General features: G+C 44.0%; 1 protein-coding gene across 1 annotated transcript in view; it reads left to right on the top strand.

Annotated features, from left to right (window-relative positions):
• antxr1c (ANTXR cell adhesion molecule 1c) overlaps positions 1-22,079 on the top strand; it is a 44,464-nt gene extending 22,385 nt beyond the window's left edge. The window contains exons 10-18 of the mRNA XM_031297902.2: positions 819-917; positions 1,795-1,864; positions 6,979-7,057; positions 10,581-10,676; positions 10,903-10,941; positions 11,175-11,273; positions 11,417-11,584; positions 13,722-13,802; positions 21,488-22,079. Of these exons, the coding sequence (XP_031153762.2) occupies positions 819-917; positions 1,795-1,864; positions 6,979-7,057; positions 10,581-10,676; positions 10,903-10,941; positions 11,175-11,273; positions 11,417-11,584; positions 13,722-13,802; positions 21,488-21,745 (989 nt within the window). The 3' untranslated portion in view covers positions 21,746-22,079. The remainder of the gene's footprint in view (positions 1-818; positions 918-1,794; positions 1,865-6,978; positions 7,058-10,580; positions 10,677-10,902; positions 10,942-11,174; positions 11,274-11,416; positions 11,585-13,721; positions 13,803-21,487) is intronic.
• The last annotated feature ends 1,160 nt before the right edge of the window (positions 22,080-23,239 follow it).

The following is a 23,239-nucleotide window of genomic DNA, read 5'->3' as shown; positions in this document are numbered from 1 at the left end:
AAGTCTTTAAACGCTTCAGATGTAAAGTTATTCGCTGTCAAAGTGCCGTCAAAATGAATGGCAGTCAATGGAATGCTAACGTCGGGTGATCGCTTTGTAGCATCAAAATGGCGCCATAGGAGATTCGGGCTCTGAAGGAAGCTTACCCCCTTGAGTTTAATATGCAACTTCCTTTTATACAATATATGTAGTAGGGGGGTCCCTGCTCCATCCCTCTTTCAGTTAAGGGGTCTGTTGCGGCTGTAAGCAGTCCAACAAAGTGCTGCCGCGAGGGACTAAACACTGAGAGATGCATAAACACACTGTGACGCGCTCAGATTGTATTGCAATGATTTATTCCTCCACACGTAACCTTGTGAGTCGAAATAAGTGCGTTAGTGCGGCGGTCAACAGAAAGTGTTCACTCCCAGGCTCACCCCCCTCTCTGTCAAAGCCCCAAAAACCCAGGTGAACAGGTGAAGCAAACAAATATGTTATCACTTCCGCTCAAACCGCGATGAAAACGCCCACCACCTACAATATAAGTGCACAATATAATAATCAACAAATAACACAAATGAGACCATAAACAACATACAATATGTGGCTTCTACAGGGTCCTTGGCTTAAAAAAAACTTTGAAGAACCATGCTGTATATACATCTTCATTAAAGACATATAAATTGAATTAAAGTACAAAGCCGTTCAGAGTTTAAATACTGCCCTTCTAACCGTGCTGGGTGTGATCATGTGAAAAATGAGCATCATGAACAACACGTAAAATGCCGTTTTTTCTTGCCAAAGAGTGATAAACATGGTATTGTGTGTCGTGTGACCAGAGTCTTTCCAAGTGGTGGTGAGGGGAAACGGTTTCCTCCACGCCAGGAACATCAACCAGGTGCTCTGCAGCTTCAAAATCAACGACACCATTACAGTCAGTGAGTACGCCGACACTGTGCCTTTGTCTTTGAATGTAAACCCAACCTGTCCATAACAAGGTTTATACCAGTCTCTGTTTGGGTCATTTGTAGTCTTTTTGTCACTGTATGAACCTGTGTATTCCTCTTTGGAAAGTGTTGTCAGTACAAAATAACCAACGGATATACTGTATGACTGTATATTAATACACTGTATATTTTCAATATGAATGCAACTTCATCATACATCTAATACTATGGCAGGGAAATAGTCAAATTCAAATGTAAAAAATATTGGCACAAAATATCAGCTTTTGGCAATATTCATTTTGAAATATCTGTATAGTATTATAGTCTATATTATTAGTATTATAATCTTTTAAAGCACATAGGGATCAAACTAGCTGTTTCACCTTCACAAGTAGCTTTTTATAGACTGGGTAAACCCAGCCCGATCTGCCGGCAATTTGATTTCGTCCTGCAGCTTAGGCTGGAAACCTGTACGAATCCACCTGGCGCACTATTGGCGGGTTTAACACGATGACGATAGAGAAGCGACCAAGCAGCTTCTTGTTTACATTTAACATGGCGGCCACCGAAGCGCAGCAACCCGTTGATGCCCGCTGTCGCTGCTACATCACCCGGATATCGTTGGTCTGATTGGTTGAAGGACTATCCAATTGCGTACAGAGTCATTTGAACTATGCCCGTTGATCACGCCTCTTGTGCAGTAGAAAATACAGAGCAGACTCCCCAAACTAATGTTCAATCTTAAAAGATTGAGCTTGGTCTGGTGGTAGCCACACTAAGCTTTTTACTGAGTGTCCATACCTTACAGAGGAGCCTACTTTGGAGGAGCATACATTACATTTATTAAAATGTTGTCTTTGCCTCCTAGATGAAAAGCCGGCTGGTGTCGAAGACACATTCCTACTGTGTCCAGCTCCTGTCATCGATGAAGTTGGGAAGTAGGTGCCTCTTTTCCATGACTTCATATTCATCTTAGATCACATTCTTTGCTTCAAACACAAAAGAAAACACGCATATGTACCGGTGTGTACGGGGGAAACAGACCGTAAGAAGCCTGCCGCACATTAGCTCTTTTTTACGATCCCCATCCGAGGGCGCATTCCTCTTTTCTAGATCCCAGTGCAGCTTAGCAAAATACACAGGGCTCTGTAGCCGTGCCAGCACATACAGTGGTAAACCCTTCATGCATCTGTCCTGCTTCTGCTTGAATTAGAACAGAGCGGTGAAAACAACTGGAGACGATTGGTTTTTGACTTGCATGGACACTAAGTAGGTCAAGACTAGAAACGTACAAATCTAAAGTGAGTCCCTCCATGACTCGCTTGGTCTTTGATTTTAAATTTGGTTGACAAGAAAAGAGAGCTGATGTTCTGTTTTTCTTCTTTTCTCGGTCACTCCTTTGTCATAATTGGAGCGAAAGAGGACTGAAACATTTGTTCTTAAAGCTGCACTAATTCATATTTTTATATTAAACAATAGATCCAATGACTAGGTCACTCCTAGCGACAAACCCACGGAAAATGATCAGCCAGATCTGCAGTTTCTCTCAGCTCTATTGAGCATTTTAGCATCTTTCAGCTCATTGGTTTGTATGACCCACATATTTACTGTTTTGGTTCAGTCGTGCTGCTCACACGAGTCACTTCCAGCTGGAGCAGGCAGCTGTTTTCTGTGAAAAAGCTCTAAAAGTACACTGTGTGCTACCTGTCCAGCGCCCAACGGAAGAATCCTTTTGCTAACATGTTCACCATAACAACTTTAAAAGACGATAATGTGTCAATGTGTTGCTTAAAGCTCGTTACGGCACCCTTAAGTGGTTCAAGCAACGTTAGAGGCTTTCAAACTCCTGCTAAATACAAGACAATGCCCAAATGTACCATATACAACTAAGTATAGTTCTGTACGTTTGTGTCATCTTGGTACATTTACTTTACATGATTCAGGAGACTCCTTGTGCCTTTATGAGCCTGACTGGACACTTAATGGGACTGTATGATCATTTCTGTTCTTTGTTTAACAACCTGCCTGGACTGTGAGAAAACACACATTTTGTCTTCAGTTGTAGTATACCGCTGTGAGATCTGATTATAAGTGGATTGTATTTGTTAGTTCAGGATCAGTCTATTGCCGCCGCGGTGTATATTGACATTACATTTCAAATACAGTATGTTTCAACCCCTTCGATGTTCTCTGGCTCCCTGGAGGAAAAGAAGGAGGCAGCGGGATGTGAAAACTAAGACAACTGAGGTTGTTTTACTCAAACATTCACCACACGACAGTCGCGCAATTCTCTGGTGCAAACCGAGCAGCCGGCCAGAGTCGCTTTTCATCAGCTGGTGTATTCTCTTTTTAGAGCCAGGCCATGTTCCAACGCCAACAATCCGCAAACCTCTCTAACCTAAGTATTTATGGGGAGAAAAGTACAACAGGCCGCAGAAGAGACGGTTCAGTGGACAGTGGTTTAACACTTTAAACTACACAGAGAGACAAAGAGTCAATATTAGACCTTCTTTTCACACACTTTCTTAACCTGTAATGGTATTTCTATTGGTCACAGCCGCATACTTCTATAATTATACAAATTTCTTCCTTTTATTCTCCCATGGCAGTTATAAATCCAATTGACAGTTAATATTTGCCTTGTCAGTGGTGTGGAAAGAGAGAGCATTTGATTTGAACTGTAGTGAGGAGGAAAGATTTAACTCTGAAGCTTTAATCGATACCTTAGAAGGGTTGTAAAACCTCCCATTAAGCCAGTTCAGTCCTGCCTTTGTGTATCTTTTCTGTTCTTGCCGTTGATGTCATAAACTTTCCATCCTAGTAACACTTCACCTCCCAACTCACCATTCCCAAACTTATCTTTTTTCCCCCTCCCCCCTCCCTGTTCTCTCCACCTCTGTCTTCGGTGGTGCCACGGTGGCTCTTTTCACCAACTGCTTTGCCTCGCTGGTTGTTTTCCAGCCCCCCCTCCACCCTCCTCTTTCTGCCCGTCTGTCCATTTTTTTTCTGTATCTGTCTTTTATTTGTCTCTGACTTTCTTTCATCCCCTGTCAGTCTCCCACTCTCTTTCAACAGTCTCCTTGTCCAGTTTTGGCTGATCAAAGCCATGGAGAGGTCTGGCCTGGCCTTTTGAAGTGTGTGTGTGGCCATGTGTTTGTATGCAGCTTGATTCTCAGCAGGGTGGAAAACCTTTAGAGAGAGGGTTTAAACTGCTTCATTACAGTAATACTCAGACTAATGAAGTTACATTTTGACTAATTATCCGCTGTTCAGATCATGAAACTGTGGAAGCAAATTTGACGATTTTCTTGTCACTTCACCCAAAATCCAACTTGTATCATTGACCAACTTGTATTGAAAATTTCACTTTATGAGGGTTTTTTTTAACATTAATATGAGTTCCCCCAGCCTGCCTATGGTCCCCCAGTGGCTAGAAATGGTGATAGGTGTAAACCGAGCTCTGGGTATCCTGCTCTGCCTTTGAGAAAATGAAAGCTCAGATGGGCCGATCTGGAATCTTCCCTTTATGACGTCATAAGGGGAAAGGTTACCCCCCCTTTCTCTGCTTTGCCCGCCCAGAGAATTTGGCCCGCCCATAAGAAAGAGAGAGACATCATGGCTTGCAAATGAGTGAAGCATGGCAGTTGGTCAAGGCCACACCCCCCACCCTCCACCTTGCCCCCCCTCTCTCCTCCTCAATAGCATTTAAAGCTACAGACACAGAAATGGCACGTCCTAAGGAAAGCTCATTGTGGGACTGGCTCTAGTGGCTGTAATTCTGCACCAAGGCTGAATTTCGGGAAAGAGACTTCAGATACAGTATTAGGGGACCACTAAGGCCTATATAAAAGAGACTTCAGATACAGTATTAGGGGACCACTAAGGCCTATATAAAAGAGACTTCAGATACAGTATTAGGGGACCACTAAGGCCTATATAAAAGAGACTTCAGATACAGTATTAGGGGACCACTAAGGCCTATATAAAAGAGACTTCAGATACAGTATTAAGGGACCACTAAGGCCTATATAAAAGAGACTTCAGATACAGTACTAGGGGACCACTAAGGCCTATATAAAACATCCAAAAAGCAGCATGTCATAGGACCTTTAATGTAGATTTTTCTTTAAAGCCAGGGTGACCCACACCACCTAAATGAGTGACAGTTGAACTCTAGTGTAGTGTAGTGTTTTGTATGTGTGCTCGCGTGCGTGTGTGTGTGTGTGTGTGTGTGTGTGTGTGTGTGTGTGTGTGTGTGTGTGTGTGTGTGTGTGTGTGTGTGTGTTTATGCTGGGACCGCCTGCCCTGTCTGTTGAACTTCCTTGCTTAACAGCTGTCAGACAGGGTGCCCTACAACTAACATTTCCTCCGCACTACTTTATTTCCTCCACATCCTCAAATTCACACTGGTCAGTTTCCTCTGGCTCTTTCTTCTCTTCTCACCATTTCTTTTGTTTCTGTTCCAGGTTTCTGGGCTTTCTTCTGACAGAAATACACCCAGTGAACGATTTAATTATAAGGCTGGCAATATTTTTGCTATTTCATTATTACAAAAACCAACCATGTATAAAGTGTTGCCTGTGTTATATGTCCAACACTGGGCAACTCACACCAAAATAATCTAGATTGATAAATATTACTACAAGTAAGAAGGAAAATATGTATTTCAGATTTTGGGGTGAACTGTCCCTTTAAGACTGTTTTGAAGTTTCAATCCCTTAGTGCCCAGCTGTTTGTCGTCAGCAAGGTATGTCTGTTGTTGATCATGAACTTCTCCCACTAGCCCAGCTCTTCTCTCTCTCTGGCCTCCTTTTTAAAAACCCAGACAGACAGCTCACTGAGTCAGAGTAAAGACTCAAGGTTTATCGGTCATGTGGCCTGCTAGACCTCATTCACATCCACCTGGTCCCCTACCGAATAAGAACTGGGGGTGGGGCTGTTTACAACGTGTGCCGTTGTTCATCCACATGTTTTGAAGATCTGAACGAAAACAGGCTCCAAAGAGGCGACTGGAGGTCACATGAAATTCTCCGAATTGTTTTTCCCCACTCGGAGGAGGAAGGGATTCTTCAGACCATCAAGAGAGATTCATGCCGTTCCAAAAACTCTAAGAAGGCTAGTAGAGGAGTTTTGACATGGTTAAGGTTTAGATTGGAGGGTGGGCAGAGGCATTGTTTTGACTTAGAGTTAGTTAGGGTTGGGTTAGGGTTAGATGTGTTTTGAGTTCGTCCATTATAGAAGAGAGGAGAGTAGTTCTACTTTGGTGTATTTTACATTCCATAAAGGAAATTGTTTTGTGGCTCCAAGTTGAGATCATAGACTGGATGTAAAGAGGGCGAGTTGCAGAGATTGAAATTAGTATGGTGTCACGTCTTGAAAAAATACTTGCCCAGAACCATAAAAACTAAATCTGAACAAGCAGGGTTTTTTTCTCTCCATTTCTTCGAAGTTCATCTCCCCGCTTGGCCTCCGTGCCTGCTGTGTGGCTCAGTGTGTCACACGATCACACCTACAGTTTGTTTATTCTCCTCTGGTTTTTAACCACGGTGGAAAACTTTGGTATTTGGTTCATTTGGGTTCAAATTGCTCGATTACAAGTGAAACAGGACTCGTAAACAAAAGTCACTGGACTCACCAAGTAGCAGATTTATTGGACACCGTTTTAGTAACGTGTTCTCCTGCCAGGTTAGAGAGTTTGCCGACTGTTTGGCTGTTTTTGGAAGTCTAGTAACTTTTGAAGAAATAACTGAATTGGAGCATTAGTCAAGACTTAGTTCTTTGACTCGTAGTCCCTCATGTTCTGTGGTTGTTTCCTGTCGGTTCAAATTACATTCTCACTTCTAACAAACTACCTGAAGGTTTGCAGGCCATTCAGTGACGTGCTTTGGTGTGATCCAAAGTTCATATGACATCATTCTGGTCAAGCAAACAGCTTAAGGAGGAACTGCTTCAGGCTAAATAAACTGCTCCAAACGTGCTTGTTTTAAGGTTACATCCCAACATGAAGATCCAGTACTTACTTGCCGTGCGTGTGTCTGTTGTTTTGTTTCAGGGTGATTTATCTCCAAGTGAGCATGAATGACGGTCTGTCGTTCATCAGCAGCAACGTGCACATCACCACCACAGAGTGTGTAAGTCCCCTGTTCATACATTTAACCTGCATTACTACTGCAAGATTATTCATCATTCAACGTGTGGTTCGGTAGAATCATATAAGTGTCTATCAAAACTCGTAACTTCACAAATATCCTCAAAAATGTTAGCCTAGAAATACCCTAGCGGCAGCAAATGTAATTTGCAGCCAGGGTCAGTCTAGCAACTCTCTGTTGGCTTGTGAGCTGGAAAAACCAAACTGTTATCAGGCCAATCACTGTTGTATATAGTTATACAACAGTGTATAGAGTCAGTGGGTGGGTTTAACATAATGACGGCAGAGTTGCGACAGTTCCGCGTGAATTCCCTGCTACGTGAAAACAAAGAAGATGGCTGCTACTGCTGCTGGCGAACAGCGGTCTTTCGAATCAGCTTTGGCTGCGACTCTGGAAGACTTGAAGTTAAGCGTTTCTTTGAGAAAAGAACAAAGAACGGCACTGAACTCGCTCTGACTACGTCACCGTCTTCGTTACTCTTTGTTGGTTGTAGCGCTATCCTATTGCGTGCAGAGGGAATTTGAAAGACAACTGTTTATTCCGTCCCTCGGATTGAGCCCTGCCAATGGTGTGTTCCCAGACCCAACATCTTGAAATGGGTCTGGCTTGTCAGGCTACAAAAATGTCAAATAAAGTGCAATAAAAATGGAACATCTTTGCACCTGATTAGATTGTAATAATTTTGTTTAAATTATTGTCTATACCAGTGTTGTTTCCTCCAAACTGGTGATGAACACTTGGGATTTGTATGTTTATGATCAAATTTCCATTTCTTCTTGTGTTGCATGTGGTTTCCACTCTTCTTCCTTCTGCTTCTTCTGTCCTCTCCAACCTCACCTCTTTTCCTAGACATTTGTTGTTTTGTTCTCTGCAGTGACTTTCCTTACCCCGCCCTTTATCTCTTTCATCTTCCCTTTCTCAATTTTGTTATTTTCCCTCCTTTTTTCGGGAGCCAAACCACAGGGGTTTGTAGTAGCCACCCACTCAAAAAAAGATCCTCTGAATAACCCCCCCACACACACACACTCGTGTGGCATGAGACAAAAGGTTAAAGAAGCCGGTTCCTGACTGTGAGGCTTGCCTGTTATAACTCAACATTTTGTCTGTGAAAGTGAAAGAGAAGCATCAACTGGAGTGCCCTTGTGCAAAAGCATTTCCCCTTGCTCAATGGTGATCTCTTGTAGCCCCCAGGTGTGTGAATGTACAGTATATAACTGTGTCAGCAGGATGGAGCTTTATTCCCTGAAAACCAAGATTAAACAAGATTCAATTCAAGACAATTAAAAGCAATTTAACAAAATAAAACACGTATGTTGGAACATATGGGCCGGAGCCACAGCAGCTTCCCACCCTGGGAAACATGCTCTTTGAAGCTGTTCTCCCTCAGTCAATGTGACATCATATCAATGAGAACACTGTAAATTCAAACAGCTGCGTTGTGGTTCATGATATACAGAGCCCAATTAGACATACCATTGCAATTAGCTGCTTCTCGCCACTAAACTAAACCATATAGGCTGAAGTCACACCAGGCTCAAGGATGCACGACAAGTTGCTAACTTGTGAAAGGCCTGGTGCAACAAACAACATGCAAGCTAAAGTCTGTGGATAAATCAAGAGTAAAAACAAACTCCACAAACACCGGAGACCCCTCCCCACATCCTCCCAAAGTGCCACTTTGAGTAGCCTTTGTAGTTAGTCCACAAAATGTGCCCATTTAGCATGAGATTTAGCATGAGAAAACATACACTAGTGTGTGCAAGATTGACAAGCTAAATCATTACTTCACAAATTCTGCTCAACAGCTGTTGAAAGTTATAATAAACTGGCTGATTGGAAAATTTCAGAGAAATAATAATGATGTTCCAGAGGCTTTCTACGACGGACCCCACTGCTGAGTTCAGTTAAATCCCCCCTGTGTCTCTGCCGCAAGATAGATAGAGGAAAGTCTAACCACATGTGATCCTCATCTGTGGTCTGTAATGGGAACCACGTTTGTTTCTCGGACGCCTGCCTCGCTTAAAGTGAGCAAACTGATGGATTCATTCAGGGATCCCACAGCTTACAGTTCTCACTGTCATCGAGAAAAACAAGAAAATGAATATTTAAAGTGGCAGAACTGACGAAGAAAGTACTATTAGTATTATTACTGGATGTACAACATCCTCTGTTTCTAATACTACTGCTCCTTTTTTTATTCCCACTACTACTTCTGTTACTCCCACTACTTCTGGTGGCTTACTTTTACAATGTCTTGTCTTCCCTCTTCCACTACTTAGGGGACAGCATTGTAGGAATGTGTTGTCCAAACAGTTGTAGTTTAAGTATCTGTCCAACTCGGTAAATGCGGGCAGAAGTTAGCACTTGTGAAGTCAGACTGCCCCGCTTTGGTGCAGTAGTACTGTGCATGTGGTAGTGTTGTAGTTGAGTCACTGTCGAGTCCGAGTCAAGTCTCGAGTCACCACTGTTCGAGTCCAGGTCTGAGTCACCAAAGAAGAATCCAAGTTCAGTCCGTGTTGACTCACCATCACCTGAGTTCGAGTCCGAGTCTCGAGTCTCCAGTGATCGAGTCACCAAAGAACAGTCGGAGTCGAGTCAGCTTCGACTCACCATCACCCAAGTTGGAGTCAGAGTCTCGAGTCCTCAGTGATCAAGTCACCAAAGAAGAGTCAGAGTCGAGTCAGAGTCGACTCACCATCACCTGAGTCCGAGTCGAGCCTCGAGTCCCCAGTGTTCGAGTCTGAGTCACCAAAGAAGAGTCTGAGTCAAGTCGAGTCCGAGTCAAGGTCGAGTCATCATTACCTGAGCTCAAGTTCGAGTCACAATTCCCCAGTGTTCGAGTCAGAGTCACCAAAGAAGAGTCTGAGCCGAGTCTCGAGTCCCCAGTGTTCCGAGTCTGAGTCCAAGTCACTCAAAGAAATCCGAGTCGAGTCATCATTACTCGAGTTCACGTCCGAGTCGAATCTCGAGTCCCTAGTGTCCAAGTCCAAGTCTGAGTCCCTAAAGAAGAGTCCAAGTCAAGTCACCATTACCAGCGTTCGAGTCCAAGTCTTCTACTCTATTGTGTGTTCACAAATGGAACATTTAGCGGTGCTCTTTCCAGCAGTGGATGTAAACTTCCTGACCCGCATCCCTCTGCATCTTTCCAATGTGAACATGTAGTAGGGTGCACGCATCATGAACTAGAGTCGCAGGTGGAGGACACACGCCCTGCCCCTGCATCAAACAGTTCCAGACTAAATATAATACTATCTTCTATGACATTTTTATGACCTATTACACATAAAGGGAGTCAGAAACGTCATCCGACTTTCGAGTCCTATGTCATGAATGCTCGAGTCCAAGTCATCAGTGCGCAAGTCCGCAAGTACTCAATCGCTGGCGTGTGGTAGTACTGTACTGATGTACGTGTGTGTGTGTGTGTGTGTGTGTGTGTGTGTGTGTGTGTGTGTGTGTGTGTGTGTGTGTGTGTGTGTGTGTGTGTGTGTGTGTGTTTACCCTCTAGTTTGATGGCACCATTCTTCTGATCACCCTGCTGGTGCTGTTCCTGCTGCTGGCCATGCTATTCATGTGGTGGTTCTGGCCTCTCTGCTGCACTGTGGTAAGGGACCTAAACTACTTTCAGGAAGTGGTTGATTTTAAGAAGTAACACGTGAATTACAGTTATCCAGAGCTTCAAAGAGGTTCGTCTAAACTCCAAAGAGCAAATAGGGGTCCTAACAAAGAAAATATTAAAACCCTTAAGAGGTCCTCAGACACGTGTAGCAGCTAATGTGATTAATGTGTTTGTGAAAAGCTAAACAATGTCATCTCTTATTGTTCCACAGGTGATCAAAGAACCACCTCCTCCACCTCCGCCTGAGCCCGTGAGTCAAAACACACACACACACACACACACACACATATTTACCCACCAACTCTGAAGGAGAATTTGTGTCTTACTTATAGTATAGTTTTAAAAAGCAACAATGAAATAAACACAGTAATTTCAATAAATATGATACAAATGTAGCAGAGTTGACTGATACAGTACGTGTGTTAGAAAGTATATAAGAGAGGGAAAAAAGTCTTCTTTGTGTAATCATTATTTGTGTTTTAGGAGTCAGATGACGAAGACGGCCTGCCCAAGAAGAAGTGGCCCACTGTGGATGCCTCATATTACGGAGGAAGAGGAATCGGAGGGATCAAGAGGATGGAGGTGACAAGATGTCAAGAACACAGACAATCATAATTAAATCTAAAACCACCCAAATAAAATGGAGGGGGGGAAACTGGACCACTTTAGATGACATTCGCCACCTCTTTTGTGCTGTATATTCATGTACTGTCTGCTGTCTGTAGGTGCGTTGGGGAGGGAAGGGCTCGACCGAGGAGGGGGCTAAGCTGGAGAAGCCCAAGAACGCCGTGGTGAAAATGCCAGAGCAGGAGTACGAGCCCTTCGAGCCCAAACCTAAGAAACCCCACAACAAGAAGGCGCCTCAGAACCGGAAGTGGTACACGCCCATCCGGGTAAACACAGACTCAGTTTCTCTTAAGCTCCTCCAACAGACAATACATGTTGCCATTCAGTTGACTTATTGATGCAGAGAAGCTACAGCGCATCTCACTGGATTCTTGCTGTCCTTTAATGCCAGGATCAGACTACACAAATTTAGCCCGATTTTGACCCAACAGACTCGTCGCAGACAAACGTTCAAAATCGTGCCTGATAGTGATGGTCGGGCCCGACTAACTCGTGTCTTTACCTCTCATAGAGTGACATAATCAAAGATCCACGATCTAACGTCTGGGACGCTTCACGACCACGACGCAGGAAGTCTAGCATGTCAGACTTTTTTGTCTTTTTCTGCCCAATGTGACATGTTCTACGACGTGTTCCTTGACCTTGACCAATAGGAAGAGAGAGCGCTCTCTGCCTCTCTGGCGCACATATCTAAACATGAGGCACTGCTGCTGTCTAGTGGAGGAAAGATAAACACAGTGCCCATATAGGCTTTTTTTCACGGCAGGGATCACCCCGCTTCTCAGCATCGCACGCTAGTGGGCTCGCCACTAGCAGTTATCTGTTTCTCTTCACTTTGACCACTCACAAGCAAAGAAAACAGGCTACGCCCTACTGCAACCGCGATCGCTGCACATGATTGGACGAACGCTACACGTGGGGCTCCCGGATTTCAAAACAGACCATGATGGCGGCTTGTTTGGAAAACAATCTCTTATTTTATGAAACTGGTTCACCGAACCAGTTCTGTATTTATTTCAGATCAATAACGGTCAGTTTAAAAGATTTTCGTGATTTTTTGAGAGGATGTAGCTCCACCAAAGCGTTGACTTATGAACTTGTGCGTGATCTTCACGACAGCACACGATCAGTCTGGGGGCTGGTCGGTGTCATACTTGTAGTGTTGCCACTCTTCTGTCCAAGACACAGCAAGACTTTTTGGCAACATGTCTGTCTAGTCTGACAGAGTGACTAGTCATGAAAGACAAAAACAATCATGTAGTCTGATCCTGGCATAACAAAAATGTCAACTTTTAAGGAACTCAGAAATCTGCCTTGTTTACAGTTTAACCAGTATGCATTTTTGAGCTCTTGCTCAGCGAGTCTGAAATAACTGCGGGTGGCAGAATATTCTCAATCCACAGAAAAAAGAAACTGAACTCCTCCAACTGAAGTTAAAACATGAAAAAGCACCACGACTGGAGCTGCAAAGTTTTCACAAGACAGCGGGGGAAGAATAAAGCCTGTTGTGGACATATTTATGTAGAATTAGTTGCATAAGCACAGAATTCTCCAACCATCAATGTGCACACATGGCCAAAATAATTTGATGGTATTCTCCAGACAGAGAGACATTATCAGACTCGGCGTCAGTGCCGTTTGGGCTATAATCACACACTACAATAACGCTCTGTGTAGCAACACTGGCCTTTCATACAGTAGCAGCACTGACTGTTATCTGTAGACACTGCTACCTCAACATGACACAGGCCTACAAACAGAACTGCAGTGATTCATAGTGGCGTTTTACACTGCCCTAACATCACAGTCAGTGTAGGAGAAAGGTGACTTTATACTGTGACTAGTGACTGTGTGTTGGGTGGGTCCTTTTATTAGTCACGGTACTTTAAGATATTGACTTCCTTCCTCTCAAGTACGTGCCACTGAAGCTCAGGAGTCTGCACTTTTTTAGTTAAATCAAATGACAGCAGCATCTTACACCTCCTGTGAGGAAGTAGAATCCATTTATCTCTGTTGCCGAACTGTTTTATCCTTTTTTTTCCCCCTCTGCTCTATTTGTGGCAGCAGAGGAACTGATTCACAGATAATTAACGTCTTAATGTCTTCAGTTAAGCAGACAAGAACCAAAATATGGCCAAGTGACTAATCAGCACCACTTCAACCAGAGAGGAAGGAACTAATCAGTAGAATCAGCTGCTGCTGCAGTGTTTGTTTGGGATTCAAAGCTGCAGACTCTTGGCTTTGAAGGAACGCGGCAGACGGCCGCAGACCAAATGGACGCTGATACAGTAGAAACTGTTTCAATAGGATTTGATTAGGTTACGGATGATTGTGGGAGAGTTTGGTGCCCAGATGTGTCCATCAGTTAACCCCCCCCCCCCCCCTTTCCTATGTCCTGTACAGGGTAAACTGGATGCTATCTTGGCTCTGTTTCGCCGCGGGTACGACCAGGTCTCCCTGATGAGACCCCAGCCCGGGGATCATGTGAGTACCTCAGCGCTATTTCATTTCATCAAATGCTTTTATCCACACACCCACTCGCCTTCACTTCCCCTCTTCCACATGTTTTGCTTCAAGTTTGTCCCTCCTGCTGTGTTTTAGACCTGTGATGACCCACAGTTGCATTGCCCTCTTTTTCCTTTCTTCACCTTTCCTTTCCATCTTCATTCACCCGTCATGTTTTTCCCAGATTCTTTTTACATGGCTTTTCTTTTTGAGATTTTGTTGAGTTCACTGGTTGTTGTTTCTTAAAGGTCCTACACACACACGCACGCACGCACACACACACACACACACACACACACACACACACACACACACTACACTAGAGTTCAACTGTCACTCATTTAGGTGGTGTGGGTCACCCCGGCTTTAAAGAAAAATCTACATTAAAGGTCCTATGACATGCTGCTTTTTGGATACTTTTATATAGGCCTTAGTGGTCCCTTAATACTGTATCTGAAGTCTCTTTTATATAGGCCTTAGTGGTCCCTTAATACTGTATCTGAAGTCTCTTTCCCAAAATTCAGCCTTGGTGCAGAATTACAGCCACTAGAGCCAGTCCCACAAAGAGCTTTCCTTAGGATGTGCCATTTCTGTGTCTGTAGCTTTAAATGCTATTGAGGAGGAGAGAGGGGGGCAAGGTGGAGGGTGGGGGTGTGGCCTTGACCAACTGCCACTTTGCTTGTTTGCAAGCCATGATGTCTCTCTCTTTCTCATGGGCGGGCCAAATTCTATGACCTCATAAGGAGCAGATTCCAGATTGGCCCATCTGAGCTTTCATTTTCTCAAAGGCAGAGCAGGATACCCAGGGCTCGGTTTACACCTATCACCATTTCTAGCCACTGGGGGACCATAGGCAGGCTGGGGGAACTCATATAATGTTAAAAAAAACTCATAAAGTGAAATTTTCATGCCATGGGACCTTTAATGTAACCTATAAAGTCTGATTTATACTTGGGTGGTGGTGTGTCTGCTTCGTTATAGCGTATCTCTTTAAGAGAATAACAGAGCCGGTGTGTGTGTGTGTGTGTGTGTGTGTGTGTGTGTGTGTGTGTGTGTGTGTGTGTCTGTCTGTGCTTGTAGGGCTAGTTATGGTGGCTTTAAAGCTAATCCCCAGACTCCTGCTCTCACCAGACTCTCATCCACTTACCTAACCCTTACCTAAACCTCACATAATACTATGGTGTGTGGGTGAGTCATGTAATGCCTTGTACCATAAACTACACCGGTAAACCTGGTCACCCCATGGCCTGACAGACCACGTCACACAGCGCCCAGTGGGAGCAGGGCCAATGTGTTACAAGATGAGGCAGGTTTCCAAGACTGTGTGTGTGTGGGGAGAGTGTGATAAAGCGAGTGAAAGAGTGACGGGGAATTGCTCCAAAGCGAGTACCGACTTTATATACAGTCTATGTTACCGACTCCGGCGGTGGAGACAGAGAAACACTGCCAGGGTTTTCCCCCAGTGTATTGCACCGCACCGGGCCTAAGTTGCCCCCCACCAGGCCTGGGAAATATTTTGTAATGTATTTTATCATACATTTCTAAACTAGGCGGCTCGGTTGGAAACTCATATTTTCAAATCAACTGGTCAGAATAAGGCTTTTTCTTCAGGTTGACCTTTGTCAAAATCACAACTTGGAAAGCAAGAAAATATGTGTCTTCTCGTCCTTCCAGAAATGGGTCTTCTTGATAGTACTTGCCATAGGGAAGTTCTCAGTGGATATAAAGGTTTACAGCTTGTGTTGTTGCTGTTGTTTTTGGCGCTGTTGCTTCCATCTGCTCTCTTCTATATCCGGGTCAAAAACCACTGCAGGGGAGTCGGGAGGGGCAGTTATAACCTACGGAGCATGCGCAAACGCGTAGCCCAAGCTTAGCCCGGTTAAGGTGTATACATGCACCTGTACCCCGGTTACTAAAGAAGTTATCTATGATAACTCAGATTCTAAGAGTAAAAAATGACATAACATTATTTATTATAAGTTTATTTGATTTACAGCTGCTATATAGTGTTTTGACCTCGACCACCCAACTGCATTTTACTGTAAACTTGCGACTAGTTAACTTCCTAAAGCAGGCACAATCTCTTGTTTGCTAAGAGTCGGGTCGGTGATTGTGAATGTGTGATTGTGTAAAGGTGTTCACGAGATAGATACCAACCTTTCGTGAACTTGTGAATTTCGCCAGCCGTCTTCTCTCCTTTATGGAGACAGACGCTGTGTGCACGGTGGGCTCGATGGTGTGTTAAGTCTCCAGTGTCGCCTTACAGGCAGCTAACCCTCACCTTAACACTAACATAACTTCTTTGACATAACCATTGCCGCGCTGCCTGGAAGGCAACGTTGGGGGCTAAAAACACCAAACACCGCACGGTGGGAGGAGCTGTGTGTGTGTGTGTGTGTGTGTGTGTGTGTGCGTGCGTGCGTGCGTGCGTGCGTGCGTGCGTGCGTGCGTGCGTGCGTGAGTGAGTGCGTGCGTGCGTGTATGTGAGCGAGACACAAGTGACAGAGCGACGGAGGAGAGCAGGGAAAGAAAATGCAGAAGAACATGTTTTAAATAGCGTTTAAAAAAAAAAATGACTACGAAACGCAGTGTGCGGCGGCCGGTGTTGATAGTGAGGCGCACCGCCACACATTAGTCTATGTGCGGGAAACACTGGAAACCCAACATTACATTCCAAACTGGCTCAGTTTTAAAAAGTCTTCTAGTGCGTCTACAGTCTGAAAATGCTTCAGTCATCTGTAGCCATTACTCATCCCGTCCTCCCGTCCTCCATCTGTGTCTCCGTCTCATTGAGTGCTGGTGTTCCTGTGCTGGCTAACACCTCCGCTGGCCCGTCTCCATCCCGTTGAGCCAGCTCACACCTGCTTCACATTAGACGCCATAAATCTGATAAAAAGCAGAACCGCAGCTCGCACCCAGACACATCCTTGTAGCTCGATAGGAGTGTTTTTTTCTGATGTGTTCGTGTGTGTGAGCTGGTAAAATCTTCTCTCCTCGTTTCATCAGCCACATGGTTTAGTTTTAATGCCTGGAGCCTTTGTATTAAAAAATCCCAAGTTAACAGTTTGGTTTGAATGTGGAGGTTACTAAGTACAGAAAGCTCTCTGGGGATGTTTTAAATCCCTCTGACACATTCAGCAAAGTCAGTTTTAATATATCAAGGTGTTGGGTGATTCTTTATCATTTCCACCTTCACTAATCTTGATGCAGACTGATCTCATGAAGTTGCGTATGTATGACACGCCAATTCGTGTGCCATTATTGGCGTGTTATCAAGACGCATACTCGCTTTTTAGCGTGTTAAGCAACGCCGTTTGGCCTCCATTGACTTACATTACCTTGCAATAGCGTGTGAATTTACGCTGTAGCGAGTATGAAACTGCTACGTCACATTGTAATAACTATGTATGTGTGGCACTTGCGCAGTATGCCAGTTACATTCGGTATCCACTGTCAGTAACTAGGATCTAGCATCTACCTAAGTACATCCTTGCAGAGCTGCTAGCATGGCTGAAGACTGAGTCTGCAGCAGAGATCTTCAACAGGGGGGGGGGCACCAAATTATTAATTTTTTGAAAGGTTTTTATTTTTTTTTATTTAAAATGTTTTATCATGAATCCAACATATTATTAGCAAAAATAAGTCAGCCTATTTGTGAAAACATATTGATAGGCTAACTGGCCTATAGGTAAGGTAGCCACTAAGGTAGCCATCCACAGATAGTTAATACTAAGAATCCACTGTGCCACATGTATGTTTAACATTAAAACATGATTTATAATATCATGCCAACAATTATTAATTTTAATAGCTTAGTATTCTATGCACTAAAAAGGAATGTATAAAGGCCTTAGGCCGCCCTACACGTTATTGTAGGTCCAGTTTAATATGCAACTTAATTTTACACAATTATATATGTAGTAGGAGGTCCCTGCTCCGTCTCACTTTCGGTTAAGGGGTCCTTTGCTTAAAAAAACGTTGAAGACCCCTTGTCTACAGTATCATTCTTGACTTCTTCATCCACTCTTCTTCTCTTTCTCCCTTTTCACTTTTCCGAACCCTCCCTCAATCTGTTCTCCACCTTTTCTATCCCTACTCTCCACAGCCGACTCCCCCGCTGATCAGGCCCCGTCCCAAACGCTAATTAAAATCGTGCCTTATTAGCAGAACATGTCCAATGATCTTTTTTAACGGGAATTCCACATTTAAGAGCGTTTTCTTGGCACCAGGAACAGGAACAGAGACAGGATTTACTTTCAGCTTTTCCTGAGACAAATCAGACAAAAAAACAACGGTCACCATGAGCTTCCGATTACATCTTCACCAAAGCAAACTGGCAGTCAGATTAAAAAAAAAGATTTGGGATTTGATTTCCTTAGTCAACTAATTTCTTCCTTTTTAGCGATGGCTGCATGCGTAAGCTCTGCATGACGCAATGCTTACTTCCTAGAAGTAATCAGGCCTCTCTTTCCACTCAAATGATGTCGCCTCCTCAAGTCATTAGCGGTTTGTAACGAAGCGACAGAAACCTCTCCCAGGCCAGCAGGCCGCCTCATTTCCAGGTAGTGTAATGTTGTATTTCAAAGAGTGGAAACAAGCGCGGGACACCTCTTCCATTGCTCTAAGTGTTACCTGAAAAGCTATTTAGTGTTCATTTTTCTGCCACAGTCCCACCCGTAACAGATATTTTAGAGCAGAGTCTCACCCTCCAAAGCTGGCAGACTTTCAAATTAAAAGGAACACTCACTCTTTACATGAGGCAGAGTTGGCCGGTCATTCTGTCGCCAATTGCCACAGTTGAATGTCAGCCTTGAGACCGGCCTGGCTACAGTACTGCACAGTGCGTCATGAGTCTGATGTAGTTAGTTCTTACTAATGAATCCAATGACACTAAAACAAAAAATGTATCTCCTCCTTTAGTGTTCACATCCTGGACTGACTACACACACACACACACACACACACACACTTTCTTCCAGTAGTGAACTCAACAACCCCTCCTCTTGTTTGTGTGTGCGTGAGCCTTTGAGAGTATCATTATAAAGCTCAGTCTCATGGTTTGGCTCACATAGAAACTCAGAACTGTGTGTGTTTTTAATGCCTTTGTGCATGTGTGTGTGTGTGTGTGTGTGTGTGTGTGTGTGTGTGTGTGTGTACATATACGGTATGTACGTCCATAACCACATAATTTAACCAGTGATAGACCAGAGTTAAGATCACAAGGATAAAGTTATCTACATTTGAGACAGGAGTTTGCCATAATGAGTGTGTGCGTGCGTGCGTGCGTGCGTGCGTGCGTGCGTGCGTGCGTGCGTGCGTGCGTCACCAAACCACATCCATTACACTGACGTCAGGGAGTACAGTATGAGGTAGATCTCTCTCTCTCTCTCTCTCTCTCTCTCTCTCTCTCTCTCTCTCATGCACATAAACACAATCCTCCCCAGGGAAGCATTCAGCTGGCTAAAGGATATGAGGTAATACCTTAGGCAGACAACTGCCAGAACTGTCTCCACCAACCAACCATGTCTCTAACACACACACACACATACGTTTTGCCCAGGCCTAGACAATTTTATGGCCTTGACTGTAGACAGTGGAGGAGGTCAGTGAGAAAGAACGAGCGAGTGTGGCTTTCTTTAATCCAGGAAAATGTTCATAGATTCAAACCGCAGCTGGGTGCTAACAGACGATGTACAAGAAGCAAAGCTGTTTTTTTTGTTTTTTTTTGTTTGTTTTTACATGCCCTCCACATGCAATTCAACATTGTCAATTTAAAAGTCATTTATTTCTCACACTTTACACACATTTTAAAAGGCACCTTGCCCCTTTAATAACTAATAGCAATACAGGGGTGTTACTGTACTTGCTTACATAATTAAAGAAAAAGCTTGACACATGCCACTCTTATATCTGTACACGCTAAATATGTAGCCACCACCAGCAGCCACTTAGCGTAGCTTAGCTTAGCTTAGCACTAATCACCCAGACCCGCTGAAAAAGTAAGAAAAAAAAAACATTTTCAATAAATCCTGCAGCGCCAGATTAGAGAGTTTGTGCGTGTTGCCCAAAGAAAGCACACATCTCCTCTCCGCAGGTATTTTCCATGAAGCAAAGAATTTGAGAAGATCCTCATCCAGGCATATATTAATGTCTAGGAATGCCAGACTGGATAAGTGGCGACAGACCAGAAACTGGTGGTCGCTGTTAGATTCTTGTCCTTTTCTGCTCTGTTTATTCAACTTTTTGTTTTGCTCGGGATGAATGGAATGATATAATATTGCCTCTATATGACTATATGCGTGATAAAGAGGAGTATGTGGTAAATGTCAAGATGTTTTGGCTAAATGCAAGAGGACAAGAGCAGTTGGCTGGAGTAGAGGGCAAACGTTTAAAGTGGGATTTTGAAGAATTGCCTTTTTTAAATTTGGTTTGATTATTATCATTTCTTTCTCTTTCGGGTATTGTTTCCTCTCTTTATCTCCAAAGACCTTCTCTCCCTCTGTCTTACCCTCTCTCACTTACATTACATTAGTGCTGTATTTGCAAGAATGTTACCCTCCTGTAGATCAACCATAGTCCTAAAATGGGGCCCTGTCTCCAGTGTTCATTCATGCTTCTTCTCTTTAGACATTCCAGTAAAGAAACACTTTTAGATGGAATGAGCTGTACTCATTCCACACAGCTTTGTGAGTGACATCAATATCCTCCAATCATTGGAAGATGTGGACCTGTTGGTGGCCCTAGATCAAAACATCACAGTGCAGATCCACTTTTGCGACACGACTGAAGCGTGGAGACACGACTGAAGCGTGGAGACACGACTGAAGCGTGGCGTCACGACGTAAGACATCCATGGTTGATGCTCCATGCCCTTGACAAGCAGCTGATTGGACGAACGCGTCACGTGGGTCTGGCTACTCTGGATTTTCACAACGACCATCATGGCAGCTCGTTCAGGAATATGCTCTCCTTTTTTACAAAATAGTTCACCAAAACGTGTTTCTGAAAACATTTTAAGCAAAAAATAGGCCATACAGTTGCTGAATCTGTCTTCATTTCAGATCGACAAAGGTCAGTTTGAAAGGTTTTCGTTTGATGGGCATCGGCCAGCTTTTTTGACGGGCAGCATTTTTTTCAAATGCAGCGGCGCCTTCCCGGGATGCTTTGCGGGCGCGTTAAAGTCGCTTGACGTCACCCATAGGAATAAAGTGGAGCGCGGCGCGACAGAAGCGTCGCACGGCCAGGTGGATCTGCACTGTCAGGGATCATTAAAGTCAGTGGGCTTCATCCTCCGGAGACCATGAATGTCTGTATTCAATGTAATGGCAATCCATCCAATAGTTGTTAGGGCTGCTCCATTATGTAAAAAAAAATATTGAAATCACAATTATTCAACACGATTACCGATTGACTTTTGGAAAGATGTTGCATGTATTGAACTTAAAATCAACAGTGAAAACACCTTGAACTGTGGAATTTCTCTTCATACTTTTCCCGTTCGAACTTTTGTTTTTCATTCAGCACACAAGACAAAATAAGAGGTTTACTTGCAAAACGTAATAGTTGTTGACCTGTAGAAATAGATCCACTTTAAATCAAATCAATTTGCAATTTGAACTCAAACTTTTTTTTAAATCTTGCATTGTGTCTTTCCTTCCCTTCAGGGTCGATGCATCAACTTCACGAGAGTGAAAGAAGAGTCAGCAGCAGCCAAGGCCCCACCTCGCACCCCGATCCACACCCCCTCGCCCCCGCCCCCAGACTACCAGCCGGAGACCCCCTCCCCGTCTCCCACCGCCGCCAGCCCTCCTGCCAGATCACCCCCGTCAGGCCAGGTACCCCCAGGGCCGCCACCATCCCGCACCCCCCCGGGGCTTCCCTGTGCACCGCCATCGCGCCCGCCGCCCAGCCTCCGAGCCTGAATCACACAGACAAACCCCCTCCCACCTCCCACCTCCCCTCCCCCCCAACGCACCCCGCTTTGATATCACAGACTGACCGCTCTGTTGACCCGCTCTTTCAGTTTGAAGGCTGTGGTCCTCGCTAAGCCAAAGATACTCCTGCTATAGGCCAAAGATCAGTGTTTTCAATCCCAGTCTTCTGTGTTCCTCTTCTTGTATGGGCTAGAGTGTCAAGTCAAACTGTAAGTTGACAGTTTAAGTAATTTCAAACATGCTGCCACCAGGCATGATAAACTCTAAGGGGGAAAAAAAACATAGGAAAACCAGGAAAGCTGTGTTATTGTTTAAAGGTGCAGTAGGTAAGCCTTATAAAACTAACTTTCTGTCATATTTGCTGAAACTGACCCTATGTTCCAGTAGAACTACATGAAGCAGGTCATTAAAAAAAAATCCGGCTCCTCTGGCACCACCTACAGCCTGTAGTGTGATTTGCAAAAATCCACCGCTCCCTGTTCAGATGCACCAATCAGGGCCAGGGGGGGGTGTCTAACTGCGTGTCAATCACTGCTCATGCACACGCATTCATTCTCCCTTGTGGGGGGAGGGGCTTAGGAGAACGTTTTGGGCTTTAGCGGAAAGGGGGGAGGGACTGAGAAATTGTTCATATTTTTTGGTCCTGGATCTTCCCAATCCTACCTACGGCACCTTTTAAGTGGAAAATAAAGAGCGGACCCGCGCCAAATAAAAGCAGTTTGACTTGGCATTGTGCCGCACACAGAGGGTGAACAGGGCTATTCGGGAAAATATTTTAGTCAGTGTTGGCATTTGTGAGATCAGGGAGGATTGTTGCTGGACAGCAAAGCATGTAGGGACAGGAAGTCCAAAAGGGGAATACTGCAGTGGATGAAATTTCTTTGTCGTCTTTATCAACTACTGAGTTAGGCCATTGTCGTCAAGAGTTAAGACGAAAAGTAGGTTGTACATGAAAGTCTTGAGTAACCATGGTAGACCTGCAGAATGGATTGGCTTATTTCTTCATGGCTGTGGCGGTGAATTAGGAGGTTTTCAAAGGAATTGTTAATTGGTCACGTGTTGAGTAACTAAGATAAAACGTGTGAAATGTCGGACATTGGTAATTGGTAAGTGCCAAAGGGATTCTTTTTTCTTTACCTTTTTGTGATGTTTTCTTTTATCCAACGCCATGCGGGGAAAAAAATTATCTCTGCTCTTTAAAACAGAAATGATAGTTACATGATTCTGTGGTCCAGTTGTTGTACCATTCAGTGACAGGGAAGTGTACAGATGTTGTTATATGGAAGGTATGTTTTTACAATATGTGTTTTTGAATGTTACGTTGGTTGATATCTTTGAGGCTTTGGATTTTTGTCCTTAACCACCTTTTCATGTTTCATTGAATTTAGAATACAGCAATATATATATTTTTTATTTTTATTTTTTGTTGGTAACTGCGCACATACACTGCTGGACAACTACAGTATGTATTCCTTTTTGTTA

The sequence above is a fragment of the Sander lucioperca genome, chromosome 22 (genome assembly GCF_008315115.2).
Source record: "Sander lucioperca isolate FBNREF2018 chromosome 22, SLUC_FBN_1.2, whole genome shotgun sequence".
NCBI classification, from domain to species: domain Eukaryota; kingdom Metazoa; phylum Chordata; class Actinopteri; order Perciformes; family Percidae; genus Sander; species Sander lucioperca.
The sequence above is the reverse complement of the archived record's forward strand: the minus strand, read 5'-3'. Positions and strand labels throughout refer to the sequence as shown.